This window comes from Cebus imitator, unplaced genomic scaffold (assembly GCF_001604975.1).
Source record: "Cebus imitator isolate Cc_AM_T3 unplaced genomic scaffold, Cebus_imitator-1.0 Scaffold420, whole genome shotgun sequence".
NCBI classification, from domain to species: domain Eukaryota; kingdom Metazoa; phylum Chordata; class Mammalia; order Primates; family Cebidae; genus Cebus; species Cebus imitator.
The window spans coordinates 294,209-309,506 of record NW_016107735.1 but is presented as its reverse complement, the minus strand read 5'-3'; the positions used below and the strand labels follow the sequence as shown (position 1 = coordinate 309,506).

Genomic DNA, 15,298 nt, shown 5'->3' with positions numbered 1-15,298 from the left:
CACCCCCACCCCAGGAACTGCCCTCTGGGCACGCACACTCTGTCTTCCACCTACCTTCTTCTTTAGTCTTTCTCTTTGCTCTGCCACATGTGGGAGCATGTGTACAATGTGTGTGTATTTGTGTATGAGAGTGTATGTCTGTGTGAATGTGAGAAGGGCAGCACAGGATGAAAGGGAGAGAAGAGACCCTCTTTCTGGGTTCTTCCCCATCAGGAATAAAGACCGAGTTTCAGCCAGGCACAGCGGCTCATGCCTGTAATCCTAGCACTTTGGGAGGCTGAGGTGGGCAGATTGCCTGAGCTCAGGAGTTCGAGACCATCCTGGGTAACATGGTGAAACCCTCTCTCTACTAAAAACACAAAAAATTAGCTGGGCATGATGGTGTGCACCTGTAATCCCAGCCACTAGGGAGGCTGAGGCAGGAGAATCACTTGAAACTGGGAGGCAGAGGGTGCAGTGAATGGAGATCAGGCCACTGCACTCCAGGCTGGGTGACAGAACAAAACTCCATGTCAAAAAGAAAGGCCAGGTGCGGTGGCTCATGCCGGTAATCCCAGCACTTTGGGAGGCCGAGTTGGGTGGATCACTTGGGGTGAGGAGTTTGAGACCAGCCTAGTCGACATGGCAAAACGCCATCTCTACTAAAAATACAAAAATTAGACAGGCAAGCCTGGGCAAAATGGCTCATGCCTGTCATCCCAGCACTTTGGGAGGCCGAGGCAAGCAGATTGCTTGAGGTCAGGAGTTTGAGACTACCCTGGCCAACATGGTGAAACCTTGTCTCTACTAAAAATACAAAAAATTAGCTGGGCGTGGTGGCTCATGCCTGTAGTCCTAGCCACTCAGGAGGCTAAGGCAGGAGAATTGCTTGAACCCAGGAGGTGGAGGTTGCAGTGAGCCAAGATTGTGCCATTGCACTCTAGCCTGGGCGACAGAGTGAGACTCCGTCTCAAAAAAGCAATTAGCCAGGTGTAGTGATCTATGCCTGCAGTCCCAGCTACTTGGGAGGCTGAGGCAGGAGAATTGCTTGAACCTGGGAGGTGGAGGTTGCAGTGAACAGAAATCGGGCCACTGTACTCCAGCCTGGGCGACAGAAAAAAAAAAGACTGAGTTTCTTTAATTGTGGGGACAACACAGGGATGGGGCCAAGGTGTATGTGCATGTGCCTCTGCATGTGTGTGCAAGGGAGTGGATGTGTGCTTATGTGGAGGGTAGTGCCCCTGCTCTGCCTTGTCCTTTGACCTCTAGCAGGAGGGGTGACTTCTATGGTCAGTATCTTCTGGCTCAGGCTGGAACCAGAGCTGTGACTTTCAAGGCGATAGAGCCAGAGTGTCACTTTTCTTTTTTTTCTTGCTTTTTTTTTTTTTTTTTAAANTTTTTAAAATCTTTTGAGATAGGATCTCACCCTGGGCAACAGGGTGGAGTGCATTGGTGCGATTGTGGCTTACTGCAGCCCTGACCTCCTGGGCTCAAGTGATCCTCCCACCTCAGCCTCCCAAATAGCTGGGACCACAGACGCACGCCATCACAGCTGGCTAATTTTTAAAATATTTTATAGAGATGGGGTCTTGCTATGTTGTTCAGGCTGGTCTCAAACTCCTGGGCTCAAGTGACCTTTCCACCTCAGCCTCCCCAAATGCTGGGATTACAGGCATGAGTCATCGTGCCTGGGCCATACCTAGGATTATTGAAGGAGGTTATCTGCCCCACCTCTTCCCTCACAAGATGCTAAGGTGGATGTAGCAAAGGGGGTTATCTGAAGAGACCCTTCCCCTAAAGTCTCCAGGGGGTTGAGGTCCAGGACCTCAGAGAAGGGGCAAACCAGTATGAATGACGCAGAATTTGAAAGGAAGCCCAAGGCTCGACTTTGTCATATAACATTACATATATTACGTGAAGCTTTTCCAATGAGTCCTTTGCTAGGAGCCCCATCTAATTTTCTCACTAGGGCTGGTCCACCCCTGATTACCTTCTGGTGGTCCTGAGAGTCTGGGGCAGGAAGCTAAACTCCTGCCTGGGATGAGATGAGGGAGGGGCACCCAGGCATGGGCATGAGGTGGCATCTGGGTGAGAGGTGACAGCACATGTGCCCTCAAACTCTCCAGGCTTCTCTCCAAGTAGCAGCTTCAGGTGGTGTGGCCGAGGAGTGTTTCTAGGTGATCCTACCTCCTCCCTTTTTGTGTCCTTTGACCTCTCTCCCACCACATAGAGTCCTCTGAATCTCATCAGGTACTGGGGAGACAGTACAGGAGTGGTTAGCAGTGGAGTGGAAGGGACCAGGCCTGCAGGGGCTGGGCTGGAGGCTTTGTATGACCCCATAGGACTGAGGTTGAGGATGGGCAGAAGCCAGTGCTGAGGCTGAGGCTAGAGCTGGGATTTGAAGTTGGAGCCGAGTTGAACGTGGGCTAAAGTGAGATGTAGGAGGCTGGGTTGGAAGGGCATCTCCTTCAGTCTTGAAAGGATTCTGAGACGCCTATATTTGGAGTCCAAGGCAGATGTTCTCCCCCAGGTGAAGAGACTGTTTGGTGTCTGCTCTCCCCTTGGAGGATGGGGTGGGATAGATCCCCTCCCCCTGCTCCCCACAGCCGGGCAGAGTCATACATCACCAAGGGGCTGGGCTCCCTAGATGTATTGCCCTCATGCGTCGCTATAGCAACCCCACTCTAATCCTGCATTATTCTAATGTGGTCCCCCTCCCCACCGTGATGTATAGCTGGGGTCTCAGAGCTGCTAGGCCCCTTTTCTGAGAGTCTGCTCTGTGTACCCCATCTTGCCTCTCCTCACCCTGTGCATGGGACTCTTTGTGAGGCTGGGTGTGGAGGTGGGTCTGGCCCATCAGCCTACCCGCCTGCCTCCCCAGTGAGGGGAAGTGGGAGGCCATATGTCCCCGGCCCTGGCACACGAGTGCCTGACGCACCGACCCACACCAGCCTGCCCAGCCTGGGGACCTGAGACCTTGGGGTTGGGGGCCAGGGCTGGACAATGGCTGCATTCCGGCTGTTAGCCACAGGCCCCCATTGTTCCTGTGGACACTGCCTGCTTGAGGGCCGAGATTCTGGCCCTCACCCCGCGTGGGGCGTAGGATGCTCCCTGGACCACTCCCCCGGGGACCATAGAGGGGTGATTCATAGGGTGGCCAGGGCAGAGCAGGCCCCAGCTGTGCCCAGATTCTGGGGCTGGGAGGGGGAGGCAACTGAGGGTTGTTTGTGTCAGGGGAGGGGGGTTGAATAGCCAGGGGACTCCAGGCCCTGGACGCCAACCACGTCATCTCCTACCCCGCCTTGTGTGTGGGCCGGCCAGAGAGGCCCCATTGTCAGAGGAGAAGGCCCACCCAGGCTGAAAGGGAAGCGAGAACTGAAGAGGACCACCTCAAACTGGGAAACCCTATACCCCCCACAGTCTGCACTGCTGGGGAAACTGAGGTCCAGAGAATGGCAGGGACTCGCTCAAAGTCACACAGCAGGGTGGTGACAGGCCCCAGTTGGTGGTGATATTGCCCTATATCTCCCTGGAGATGCTGCTGCCATTTCTGACAGAGACTGAGCCCAAGTGGTGACTTCCGTTTTGGCAGAAGTGATGTTCATGAGCTCCTTCCTCTCCCCCACTTCCTCTGAAATCCCTTTAGTTTAGGTCAGCACTTGCATCCCTGGAGTAAGAAATTGGAGGCTGGACCCCGGTGGCTTATACTTGTAATCCCAACACTTTGGGAGGCCAAGGTGGGAGGATCACTTGAGGCCAGGAAACTGAGACTAGCTTGGGCAACCTAGCGATATCCTGTCTCTACAGAAAGAAAAATATAAATTAGCCGGGTGTGGTGGCACATGCCTCTACCCTGTAGCACTAGCTGTTTGGCAGGCTGAGGCAGGAGGATTGCTTGAACCTAGGAGTTCAAAGTCACAGTGGGCTATGACACACGACAGCACTCCAGCCTTAGCAACAGAGAAAGAAAAATAGAACTAAGGGGAGTCCTAGGGCCGTGCAGAGCCCACTATACCTTCTGTGGGGCACTCAGGAAATGGGTGGGTCATGGAGGTTCCCAGTCTCTGACACGCAGGATGTATAGATGCAACAATGGACTTAATTGTTTCTGCCCAATTTTTTCATGTAGGCCCTCATATACCTAACCTATATGACTTGAACGTTAGGGAAGGGAAGAGACTAATCTAAGAGTGATTGGAAAACAGAGGGACTGGCCTTATCTATCTCTGTGCTCAATATAGGGCCTGGTTGTTAAATTGGATGATTGGATGAGTGGATGGTAGACGGATAGGTAGGTGGTTGAACAGGTGGTTGAAGAGTGGGTGGATGAATGCGTGAGTGCATGGGTGGGTAGATGGATGAATGGATGGGTGGGTGGGTGGATGAATGGGTGAGTGGATGGGTGTAGAATGGATGGATGGATGAATGAATAGGAGAATGCCCATTTCATATACTGAGGTCAGGGCATGACAGATGACCCAACTTGGGATGAAGAGTGGAATGAGGCCTGGATGCAGGTACCTGGGCAGCACCTTGGAGGCTTGGTTGTCCTGTGGCATGGTTTGGTGGCCAACCTCTGCGCAGGGATGAAGTAGAAGCAGGAATTGAGACCTAAAGAAATCTATAGGCAGACTTAGTCTCATGGTGGGTGAATTTTCTGTGCTGGGGTTAAGGGAGGGGGCAGGGGGCTACTGGTGGAAGGGTCCTGAGAAGGGCAAGAAGGCTAATGAGTGGAGTCTAAGGGTTCAGGCTCAGTGACTTTGGCTCCTTGGGATTAGGCCCAGAGCCGGGACCCCCCTGTACCCTACCCCCAGGCAAACACTCTCTCATTCTTCATGACCCAGCTTAATGGTACCACCCTCTATGAGGCCTTCCCTGACCCTTTGGGTGCTGTCTCCCCAGAACCCAGCACAGAGCCTTAGTCCATAGAAAGGGACCAGTGCACATAACCGAGGACACGGGGATGCTACAAAGTGGCAGAAGTAGGGAATAGGTTGAAAGACTGCATCTGTCGCTAATTTTCTGGGTTATCTCAGGTAAGGCCCTCAATATCCTTGGGCCTCAGTATCCTCACCTGTAGACTGGGGATGGGGCTCTTGAGCTCTTCTTTCCAGAGTGGTTTTGAGAATGAAGAGAAATAATTCTAGGTCGGGGAAGCACTAGGCATTATTTTTCTGCACTGCTTAAGCTCAGCAATAATATAATAATATCTACTGTACATATAAAATTTTTTTATAGCTAACATTTAATGTGCACTTGCAATGTGCCAGGCTGTCTTCTGAGTGTTTACATACATCATCCCTCATCGAGTCCTCACAGCAATTCTACAAAGAAGGCACTATCATTATCTTCATTTACAGATGAGGAAACCGAAGTTTGGAGGTTTCCAAAAGTCTTGCCAAAAGTCTCATGGGTAGTAGGGGGTGCAGCCAGGATGGATGTCTGGGCAGCTGCCGGGGTCCACATTCTTAGGTGCTACAGGTAGCTGCTCAGTAAATGGCAGCTTGGAGTGGATCAATCGGAAGTGCATCCTGATGGTCTTGATGACCCCAGGCAAGTTACACAACTTTCTTGAGCCTCATGAGATTCGGGTTGAGCTCAGAGCTAGATAAGAACCCTATGTTGAGTACAGCCATAGATAAGACCAGACTCTCTGTTTTCTTTTCTTTTTTTGAGAGGGAGCCTCACCTTGTTGCCCAGGCTGGAGTGCAATGGCATGATCTGCAACTTCCGCCTAAGGGTTCAAACAATTCTCCTGCCTCAACCTCCCAAGTAGCTGAGATTACAGGCACTCGCCACCATGCCCAGCTAATTTTTGTATTTTTAGTAGAAACGGGGTTTCACCATGTTGGCTAGGCTGGTCTTGAACTCCTGACCTTGTGATCCACTAATCTCGGCCTCCAAAAGTGCTGGGATTACAGGTGTGAGTCATTGTGCCCGGCCAGTCCCTCTGTTTTCAAAACATACCCCGATAGTGGGGTGGTGGAGAAAGGAGCAGCTACTAGCCAATAAACTCCATCACCCTTGGTCCCCAGCTTCTCTCCCTGGCCCAGTCCTGAGTCCTGGAACCTCCCCTGCTTGGGGCAAATATCCAAGCACGGAACACGACTTTTTGGCCCAGCAAGGGGTGTCACGGGCCTGGGAGTCCATGTCCCAGGTCCATGTCCGGGGCATCTGAGTGGGCTCTGGGAGTCAGCGAAAATGGGCTTTATCCCAGCTTCTGTCATTAACTAATCTTGCTGCCTTGGACAAGTCACTCTGGGCGCCGCTTTCCTTATCTTTAAAATACAAATAACTAATGTGACGTAGTGAAAATAAAGCACAAAGTGGTGATGGGAAAAGATCTTAGAATGCCTTGGACGGAGTGGGGTCCATGGCCAAAGTTAATCACATTATGGTTTTCTTCCCTGTTCACTGGTTTCTGTACAATACCCCGCTCAGGCCTCACAATAAAACAGCTTTCAGGCCCAGCCTGGTGGCTCACGCTTGCAATCTCAGCTCTTTGGGAGGCCGAGGCAGGAGGATCACTTGAGGTCAGGAGTTCAAGGCCAGCCCGGCTGTCTCTACTAAAAAAAGAAAAAAATTAGCTGGGTGTGGCAGCAGGCGCCTGTAATCCCAGCTACTCAGGAGGCTGAGGCAGGAGAATCATATGAACTCGGGAGGTGGAGGTTGCAGTGGCAACAGAGAGATACATTGTCTCAAACAAACAAACAAACAAACAAAAAAAACAAAATAGCAGGTTTCATTCATTCATCACTTATGTAAACTCTATATGCATATTATCCCACTAAATTCTCAAAACAACTCTATGATCAGTGAACTGGCTTTGTTACCATACCAGAAAAAGGAGGCACAGAAATGTAAGTAGTTGGCCTAACTGAAACTAGTAAGAGGTAGAGCCAGGATTTGTGCCCAGGGGTCTGGTCCCACAGCCCCTGTTCTTCACTATTCTGCTCTCTACCTCCTTGGAGGCATGGACAGCTTCTGGAGGGACTGTGATGACAAGGGGAGAAGGCAGGTAACTCACACAGGCTGGAGGGGGCCTGGCCGTGGGCTAGGTCTGTCCATGAGCTGCTTGGGTCAGCTCTACCAGCTTCTGTGTGGAGGGAGCACTCCCTCCTCCCCAGGCCAGGCCAGCTCCAGGGAAGGCCCAAAGATGGGGACAATATCCCATTCCAAGCCACAGGAGCAGTGGGAATGCAAGGTCCAGGTCTGCTCCGGCTTTTGCTCTTGCTCAGAGCTGAATAATCTGGAGCCTTTGAAGAAGGATTTCTGAAAAGCCATCAGGAGTGAATCATTGACTTAGGGAGGCGATGAATCAACGGGGAGTTCATAAAACGGCAAATGAATCGGGTGTGAGAGCGACAGAGCCACTGCTATTCCCCAGAACCCTCCAGGGACAGAGAGCCGAGAGAAAAGAAATAAAAATAACACGGGGCCTTACGCCTGCCACAAACCCCAGGCAGCCCCTCCTTCCAAGTGGGAAGACAGAGTGGGGCAGAGGTACGGGACCCACTGGTGGGTGAAGTGGGGCCAGAGGGAGGCTCGTGGGGGCACTCCCAGCTCTCTGGGTCCAGGCCGTGGGTGTAATTAGCAAATGCCTTTTCACTTCTTTTCAGGAGCCCTCACAAGAAAGAACACTGATTTTGACGAACACCCAAAATAATGTGAGATCAGGCACCATGCATTATGCATGAGGTCTGATTTAACATGAACATTATTTCTTGTGTACGAGACCATATGCCTCCGTGCTGTCTCTGCAGCCTAATAATACCCAGACCCACCCTGGTCAGGCTCAGCAGGAGACACGTCCACTGGTGTGTGTGTGCTGAGGGGAGGGATTGGGGCAAAGCTCTCCTGGTACTTAGTGGTACTTAGGTCTTCTGAGGAGAGCCCACTCAGATGCCCTGGAGCAGGGTGGGTAGTGGGGGGTGGGTCATGCCCTTGGAGAAAGACGAGGGATCTGGGGGTGGGTGTAACCACGTGAATGTGCCACTGTGCATGTGTGTGTGTGTGTGTATGTGTGTGCATGTGTGTGACATCAGGAGCCCGTGACTAGGTGATGCTGGGTTCATTGCATAGCAGTGTGGGGGCATACGCATAGCTGAGGTTTTACTGCATAAGAAGGACTACGGCAGGAATGGATAGATCTAATTGCTGTGTGTGTTTGTATATATACACGCATATGTATGTGTGGGGGTGTGTGTTTAAAAAATAAGATCACACATACATACAAACACACAGCCTAACTTTAATTATCTGAAAGGAGCAGGAAGAGATCTGGGAGGAGCTGGGACAATGATGGACAGGGATGTGTTTGGAAAGCAGTTTAGGGACAAGTGCTTGGAAATCCTGAGGGAAGAGGACCGGGTCAAATGTTGCAAAGAATGGCCGTGTGTGCTTAATCACATATTACATGTGCCAGGTACTCAGCAGCTCTGAAGAGCTCAACACCAAAGACCAGGAAGCTGGTCTCGGACCGCTCAAACTATGGTGTGGGTGTGACCACGGGTGTGTTAGCATGCGTGTGAGTGAGCAAGGTGGCGAGAGCCTGGATCGGGGTTTTAACTGACTGAGGGGAGTGATGGGGATGGGGATGAGTGGGAGAGAGACAGAGGAGGTGGTATGTGATCGTGGGTTTCTGAGAGTGGCTGTGTGAATGGATGGGGTGGGAGATGAGAGGGAAGGGTCATGGATAAGCATGTGTGTGTGTGTGTGTGTGTGTGTGTGTGTGTGTGTGTGTGTGTGTGAGAGAGAGAGAGAGTGCAAGAGAGGCAGGCTTGCTTCCTCTGGAGACTAAAGTTGCCTCTGCTCTCTAACTGCCAGTCCCTCCTGGAGGAGCCCACTTGAAGCTTACTTTTTGGGGGCATCCTTAGCTTCAAGGTGGCTCTGGTGACTGCTGCCAGGTCCCAGTTCAGGGACCAATAGAGGGCAGTCCTCTCACATGGAGGCCTCAGAGGCAGCAAGGGGAGCCCTGAATGGCCAAACGCCATTTGAACTCCAGGGCCTTTAAATATGACAGGCAGGGACAAAACTGATGGCTCCTCCAGCTGCTTCTGGTCTCACTCTCCAAGTCAGAGGCCCTGAGTAGATCATCTTGGCTGAGCTTAGGAGAGCAACTAGGACAGGTGACCAACCTCCTCTCACTCCACCCCCTGTTTAGGTGGGTCTCCTTTTTGGAGCTGAAGCCCTGCTGGGGAAAGTTCCAGGGAGGGAGGCAGTCTGGCCCTGGGTGTGTCATTGGAGGCCCAGAGCCTCTCCAGGGCAGGCTGAGTTCTGAACAGCTCTACATGGGCATCTGCGATTGGGGGTCAGTTAGTCCTATGGACGTCCAGTTAAGTCCTAGGGTCAAGGGATGATTGCATGGGACCTAAGGCATGCAATATATAAACTAGTGCAACCTTCTGGGCAGTAGGAGGGGGAGAATATAAATGTCCTCCTGCTGGGTTTGCCTTGATGACCACAGGTGACAAGCATGACCACCTTCCTTCCGTTTGGTACTGGCCAGCCTCCATCCTGTAAATGCTCTTCCAGCTCAGCTCAAAGCATTAGCAATGCAGCCTTGGTTGTCTTTTTCCTCTCCTACCTCTGGGATCAGCTGTGGCTTTGCACACACAATGGCATACACACAAATTCTTACACCAACTTGCAGAAGTTCACATGGGGACAGGGAAGTTCTAACTACCGTAATCTGTGGCCACATCATCATAAACAATAATTTTGTTCAAGTGAGAAGGGGAGGGAGATGGGATTAGAAAATTCCCAATATGCTAGGGAAAGCTTGGACTTCCTTGGAGGTCGATGCTAGGGTCACATACCTCTCCTGAACAAAAGGAAGTCTGACGTTCTCAGGCACAAGCAGGTAGATACACATACCCTTGGGACAGAGACTGCATCAAGGCCACAGTTGGCTGTGCTTGTCCTAACTCTGTTTTATCCAGGGAAAAAGATTTCTCTTCCTATAAAGTGCTGAGGTTCCTGCTGTCTAGGGGCCTTCTGCGACCAAGGGGCTGGTCACTGGGTAGCTATCCCACGCTGGTGTCTCATTAAGCCAAATCCTTGCAAAGTAAAAGATTTTCTTCCATCCCTTTTCCCACTTTTTTTTTTTTTCCATTTTTTTTGTTCTACTCCTCAGCTGCTGCTGGTTCTTGGGAGGTTGCTTTGTTTTGCTGTTTTTGAGTTGACTTGCTTAAATAATAAACCTACCCTCTTGTAGAGGATTAAGCAGACAATTAGGAAATCAATCAATCAATTGGTGTCAGCTGCAGGCAGAGGCCAGTGAAAGGCCCCATCTTCCTGGTGGCCCTTTGCAACCTCAAAACCTGCTGAGGCTCTGGGCCTCGCAGGCAGCGGGAGCTCTCAGCTTCATTTGCTTCCATTTCAGAGCCTTGAGGCTGGGACAAATCCAGGAATGGAGAAAAAAGGAGGGAGGAGGGAAGAGTGTGTGGAGCCTTCAAAGTTTTGTACTTAGTGGAGCAGGAAATGAGAGGCCGAGGCAGGGTGGTCAGTGGCTCCTGGCTGTGCCATTGCCTGGCTGGCCTGTTCGTTCCCGCTTCCTCTTCAGGAAACACGGGAGGGCAGGCTACCTGGCCCACCAGTGTGGGGAACAGCTGGGACACAGGTGCCAATTACAGGGCTACTGGCTCACCTGGCTGGACTGAGGAGGAAAAGAAAAACGGAGCAAAGGAGTGAGAGGCTGGGGCTCTGGAAACTGAGGCAGCATTTGTGCTTGCAGAGACAATCCCCTCCAAGAGTGAGGGCCGAGCACAGAAAGTCACCAGAAACTCCCAGTATGGCACAGTCATCCTGAGGCCCCAGCCCGTGAGAGAGCACCAACTTGGGGCCCTGTGGACACCTCTCTGGACACCCCTGACGCCGTCGGCTGGAGGCCAGGCCTCTCACAGTCCTGGACACGGGCAGCTTCCTTTCAGGAGGGGCCCCACATATCCCTTCACTAGGGACAACTTTCTCCCCAGCTAAGAGATTATGCCTTCAAGCTTTGGCTTCACAAAGAGGGAGAGAAATTGCATGTGGCTTCTCCTGAAAGGGGAAAAGAACCTCGTTTACGGAGGGAGCAGGAAGAGCTCTTTTATTAGTGTTTTTAAGAACAGTTGTTTTAAAGGAGAAAATAAGGTTGTGACTGGAACACAGGTAGTCTGGGGTTCTGCTCCTGGAGCCAGATCTGCCCCCAGACATCCTGACTCGCTCCAGAAGACAGCATCTGAGAATGTCTATGCTCTCCGCTGCACTCCCTACAGCAGTCTTGGGTACCCACGCTTGGAGAGGAGACATCAGGTCTTTCTGGTGGCACAGTTGCCCATGCCTCCACTTCTCCCCAAGAGAAAGCTGGGGTAGTGGTTTTTGCAGAGAAGTAGGACTGGCTTTGCCCAAGCAAATTGGCAGGGCTCCCTCCCCAGGCTGACCCAGCTCATACAGGACCACAAAACCGACCTCTATCTAAGCTGTTAGAACTTCCAGTGGATCCAGGGAGGCTTGGGCACCATTTGTTTTTGAGTGGAGAGCCTGCTGGAGAGTAGGATGGTGGGGCCTGACCAGGCTGCCAGGTGCCCTAGGACCCGGAATAGTGAAGTTGGCCCAGACCCCTCATATAGAGTGCAAGGTGAAATGAAAGTTGGGGGTTGAGGTGTCAGGTGGGGAATTATAGATTCTAGGCTGGTGACCCAGGCCGAGGTGGGCTTCTTTCTTGGCCCAGAAGAGCAGTCGAGTTGTGCATGAGTGATGGCTGACCCGAATTCCATGTGGTGTCTTTGGCTCACTGTCCCAGGCCCTGGTTTGGTCTAGGAGAGTCTGTCTACAGCAGGGGGACATGAAGTGGCTTCATCTTCCCTAAACTGATGGGCATGAGGCAGGGGCCCAACTGTTGCCCACGGCCTGATATCCATCTAGGTCTGCACAGTCATCTTCCTCCAAGATCTCTCTTAGCCAGATCAGAACTTTAGGGAGGTGAAGCAGGGTATGCCATCACTTCACCCCCAAACCCACCAAGCCCTAGCAGTAAAGAGGACAGGACACAGCCCTGGGGTACATGTTTATGTGAGTAATAAAATATTTACTATAACATAAATATAAAGGGAACTTCCCAGTCTACATTATTATTTTTGTTTTTTGCAATAAAGATACAAAGAGAATGCACCGAAACATTGTTTCAAAAATAATAAAAATAAAATAACAAAATTTAAATTCAAACCTTAACAAACAGAAAAAGAAATGGAGAAAGGGGAAGCTCCAAACACATCCAGAAAATAAATAGAGATGGGTCAGAAATTCGGAAATCATATTAAAATATCTTTTTCGGATTAGTCAGTGTACAAAATCCTTTAGGGTAGGAAGGAAGGGTAACCCGGAAAACCAAAAATAAAAACCAAGCACAAAATGTTTCTTCTCCCCGCCAGTGTGTACATATCTCACATATTTACATGGTTCCCACCTCACCAAAGTTGGGGAATGTTTCTCCCAGCCTCCCCTGGCATCCCGCATCCCGGCGGGCTGGAAAGGGAGCAGAGGGAAGCTGCAGGGAATCAGGCGGAGGGTTCTCAGGGAACGGCTTATTTCTACAGCTGGTTAAAAAAAAAATCTCTCCAACTTTTCCAAGTTTCGTTTGGTGTGGCCAGGAGGGCAGGGCCCCGCGGGGAGCAGGGGCCCCTGCCGTGCGGCGGTCGGTCTGCAGCAGGGCAGAAGTCCCTTCCCATCTGGGTGTGTGGGAGCGCAGACCCCTCTCGCGTGGCCGGGAACCAAGCCGGGGCTCGGATGAAACGAAACGAAAAATGAACACTCGAAATTTTTTTTGTTAGGTTTTTTTTTTTCTTTTTTTTCTTTTTTTTTCTTTTTTTTGAGGGGAGGGTAGGCAAAGATAAAGGGAAAAATAAATTAGGCTAGATTAAAGCTTTGGCTATTTCCTGCTTTTATACACAGACGCGGCTCTCGCGACCTCCCCTCCGGGGCCCCGATAAATACAGTATACAGCGATTTAAATTAAGGGCGCGGGCGGAGTTAGAAGGACCCCAGGAGCCGAGAGGCTCCACGAATAAATAAAAACCGTAAAAAACCAAGCCCGGAGAAAGGGGAAAAGGGGGTGGGGCGCATCCTTATAGGAGAGAAGAGGCTTCTAGCGAATAAAGTGACAGCCCCCCCCACCCTGGACCCGCAGGCTCAGGAGTCCACGCCGGGAGAGGGGATGGAGAACTCTCCTCGCTTCGTCCTCTCTCCCGGGGAATCCCTAACCCCGCACCGCGTTACCTGTCGCTTTGGGGAGGCCGCTGCCGGGATCCGGCCCCGAACAGCCCGGGGGGCAGGGGCGGGGGTCGTCGAGGGGATGGGGGCAGAGAGCAGGCGACGGGCAGGATGCCCGGGGTGAGTTGGCGAGTTCCGGATCTTCGCTCCTCTCTCCCGGGGCTCGGGCGACGCAGCCTACTGGCCGTCTTCGCCGCTCACCGGAGAGGGTCGTCCGGGTGTTTGGTTTTGTTCGAAAGTTTCTGGGCTTTTTTTCTTTTTTTGTAAAATCCAAAGCAACCGAACAAAAAGAGTCCAGGCCGCGCGGGCGGGCTGCGCGCCCGCGCCCTGCAGCGCGCCGGCGGGGGTCCGGCCCGCGGGGTCACTGCACAGAGCCGGGCAGTGTGTGGTGGTGGTGGTGATGCAGCGCCGCCGGCGGGGGCGGCGGGGGCGCCGAGGGTGGCGATGCGCCGCCCCCGCTGGGCCCTAGCTCCCCAGGCGCGTAAACATCGTCCATGGGCGGGTGGCCCGCGCCGGCCGCAGGGGTCATGCGCTTCTCCTTCTGCCGCCGGTTGCAGAACCAGACGCGCACCACCTCCTTCTCCAGCTGTAGGCTGTCGGCCAAGCCGGTGATCTCGTGCGCCGAGGGCTTGGGGCACTTGAGAAAGTGGCTCTCGAGCGCGCCTTTGACCCCTACCTCGATGGACGTGCGCTTCTTGCGCTTGCGGCCCTGCGCCGCGATCTTGTCCAGGTTGGTGGGGCTGCCGCTGGACGAGTCGGTCTCCTCCAGCCACTTGTTGAGCAGCGGCTTGAGCTTGCACATGTTCTTGAAGCTCAGCTGCAGGGCCTCGAAGCGGCAGATGGTGGTCTGCGAGAACACGTTACCGTAGAGCGTGCCCAGCGCCAGCCCCACGTCGGCCTGCGTGAAGCCCAGCTTGATGCGCCGCTGCTTGAACTGCTTGGCGAACTGCTCCAGGTCGTCCGAGCTGGGCGCATCCTCGTCCGAGTGCTCGCCCACCGACGAGCCGCCGCCGCCCGCGCCCGGGTGCAGGTGTGCCGCCGCCGCGTGCAGGCCGCCCGCGTGTGCATGTCCGTGTGCGTGTCCGTGGGCGCCCAGATGAGGCGGCGGCGACGGCTCCAGCTGCGCCTCGTGGCCGTCCTCGTGCAGCGCGTGGTGCAGGCCCGGCCCCGCGCCGCCACCGCCCGCCGCCAGCATCCCGGCCAGGCCGCCGCCACCGCCCCCCGGGTAGGCCGCCTGCGCGTACAGCCCGAGCGGCTGAGGCTGGTGGCCCCCGCCGGCCCCGGGCGACGGCGACATGGCTGGGCCCAAGTGGTGCGCCGTGCTGCCCTGCGCCCATGCCGCGCCCGCGTGGGCCGCCCCCTGGTGCACCAGGCGCGCGTGGAAACCTCCGCCGCCGCCGCTGTCGTCGGCTCGGCCGGTGCCGCCGCCGCCTGCCTTGCCGTGTTCTAGGTGCGGGCCGCCGGCCCAGTCGCCGCCGCCGCCTCCTCCGGTGGGTAGCCACTGGGGGTGCGCTAGGCCCACGGGGTGGCCCGCGCCCGCGCCCAGCCACTCGTGGTGCATCAGCTTCTGCACTTCGCGGTACGCGGCCCCTGCGTGCAGTCGCTCGGCGGCCGCCGCCGCCGCCGCTGCCGCCGCAGCGTCCGGGTGCATCAGCGGCCCGGTGCCCCCGGCTCCGCCACCGGGGCCCCGCGGCAGGTACTGCGCGGTGGTGGCCATGCCGCCCCGCGCCCTGCGCCGCGCCGCCGCCGCCGCCGCTCCGCTCCGTCTGCGGGCCCCGCCGCCTCGCTCCGCCGGCTTAAAGACCCGACCCGCTTGGCGCTCTGGAGCCCCACCCCGCCCGCCGCCCATTGGCTGCCCGCGGAGCCGCCTCCCGCCCCCCGGCCCCGGCCCCCGCCCCCCGCTCCCTCCCGCAGCCCGGCCCGGCCGCCCAGAGCTCTCCATTGGGCGTCGCTCCCGGGGTCCCGCGCGCCGGCCGTGCTGATTGGCCGCTGGGGCTTCATTCACGGCCCCCCTACAGTCCGCGTACACACTCACGCCCCGGGGGCGCGGCCGCCACGTGGGGAGTGG

At 54.5% G+C, this 15,298-nt stretch overlaps 1 protein-coding gene across 1 annotated transcript; it reads right to left on the bottom strand.

Moving 5' to 3' along the window:
• Nucleotides 1-12,013: 12,013 nt before the first annotated feature.
• POU3F1 (POU class 3 homeobox 1) lies at nt 12,014-14,994 on the bottom strand. Its single transcript, XM_017509724.2, has one exon. The coding sequence runs from the start codon at nt 14,945-14,947 to the stop codon at nt 13,592-13,594; it is 1,356 nt and encodes a 451-aa protein (XP_017365213.1). The 5' UTR covers nt 14,948-14,994; the 3' UTR covers nt 12,014-13,591.
• Nucleotides 14,995-15,298: the final 304 nt, after the last annotated feature.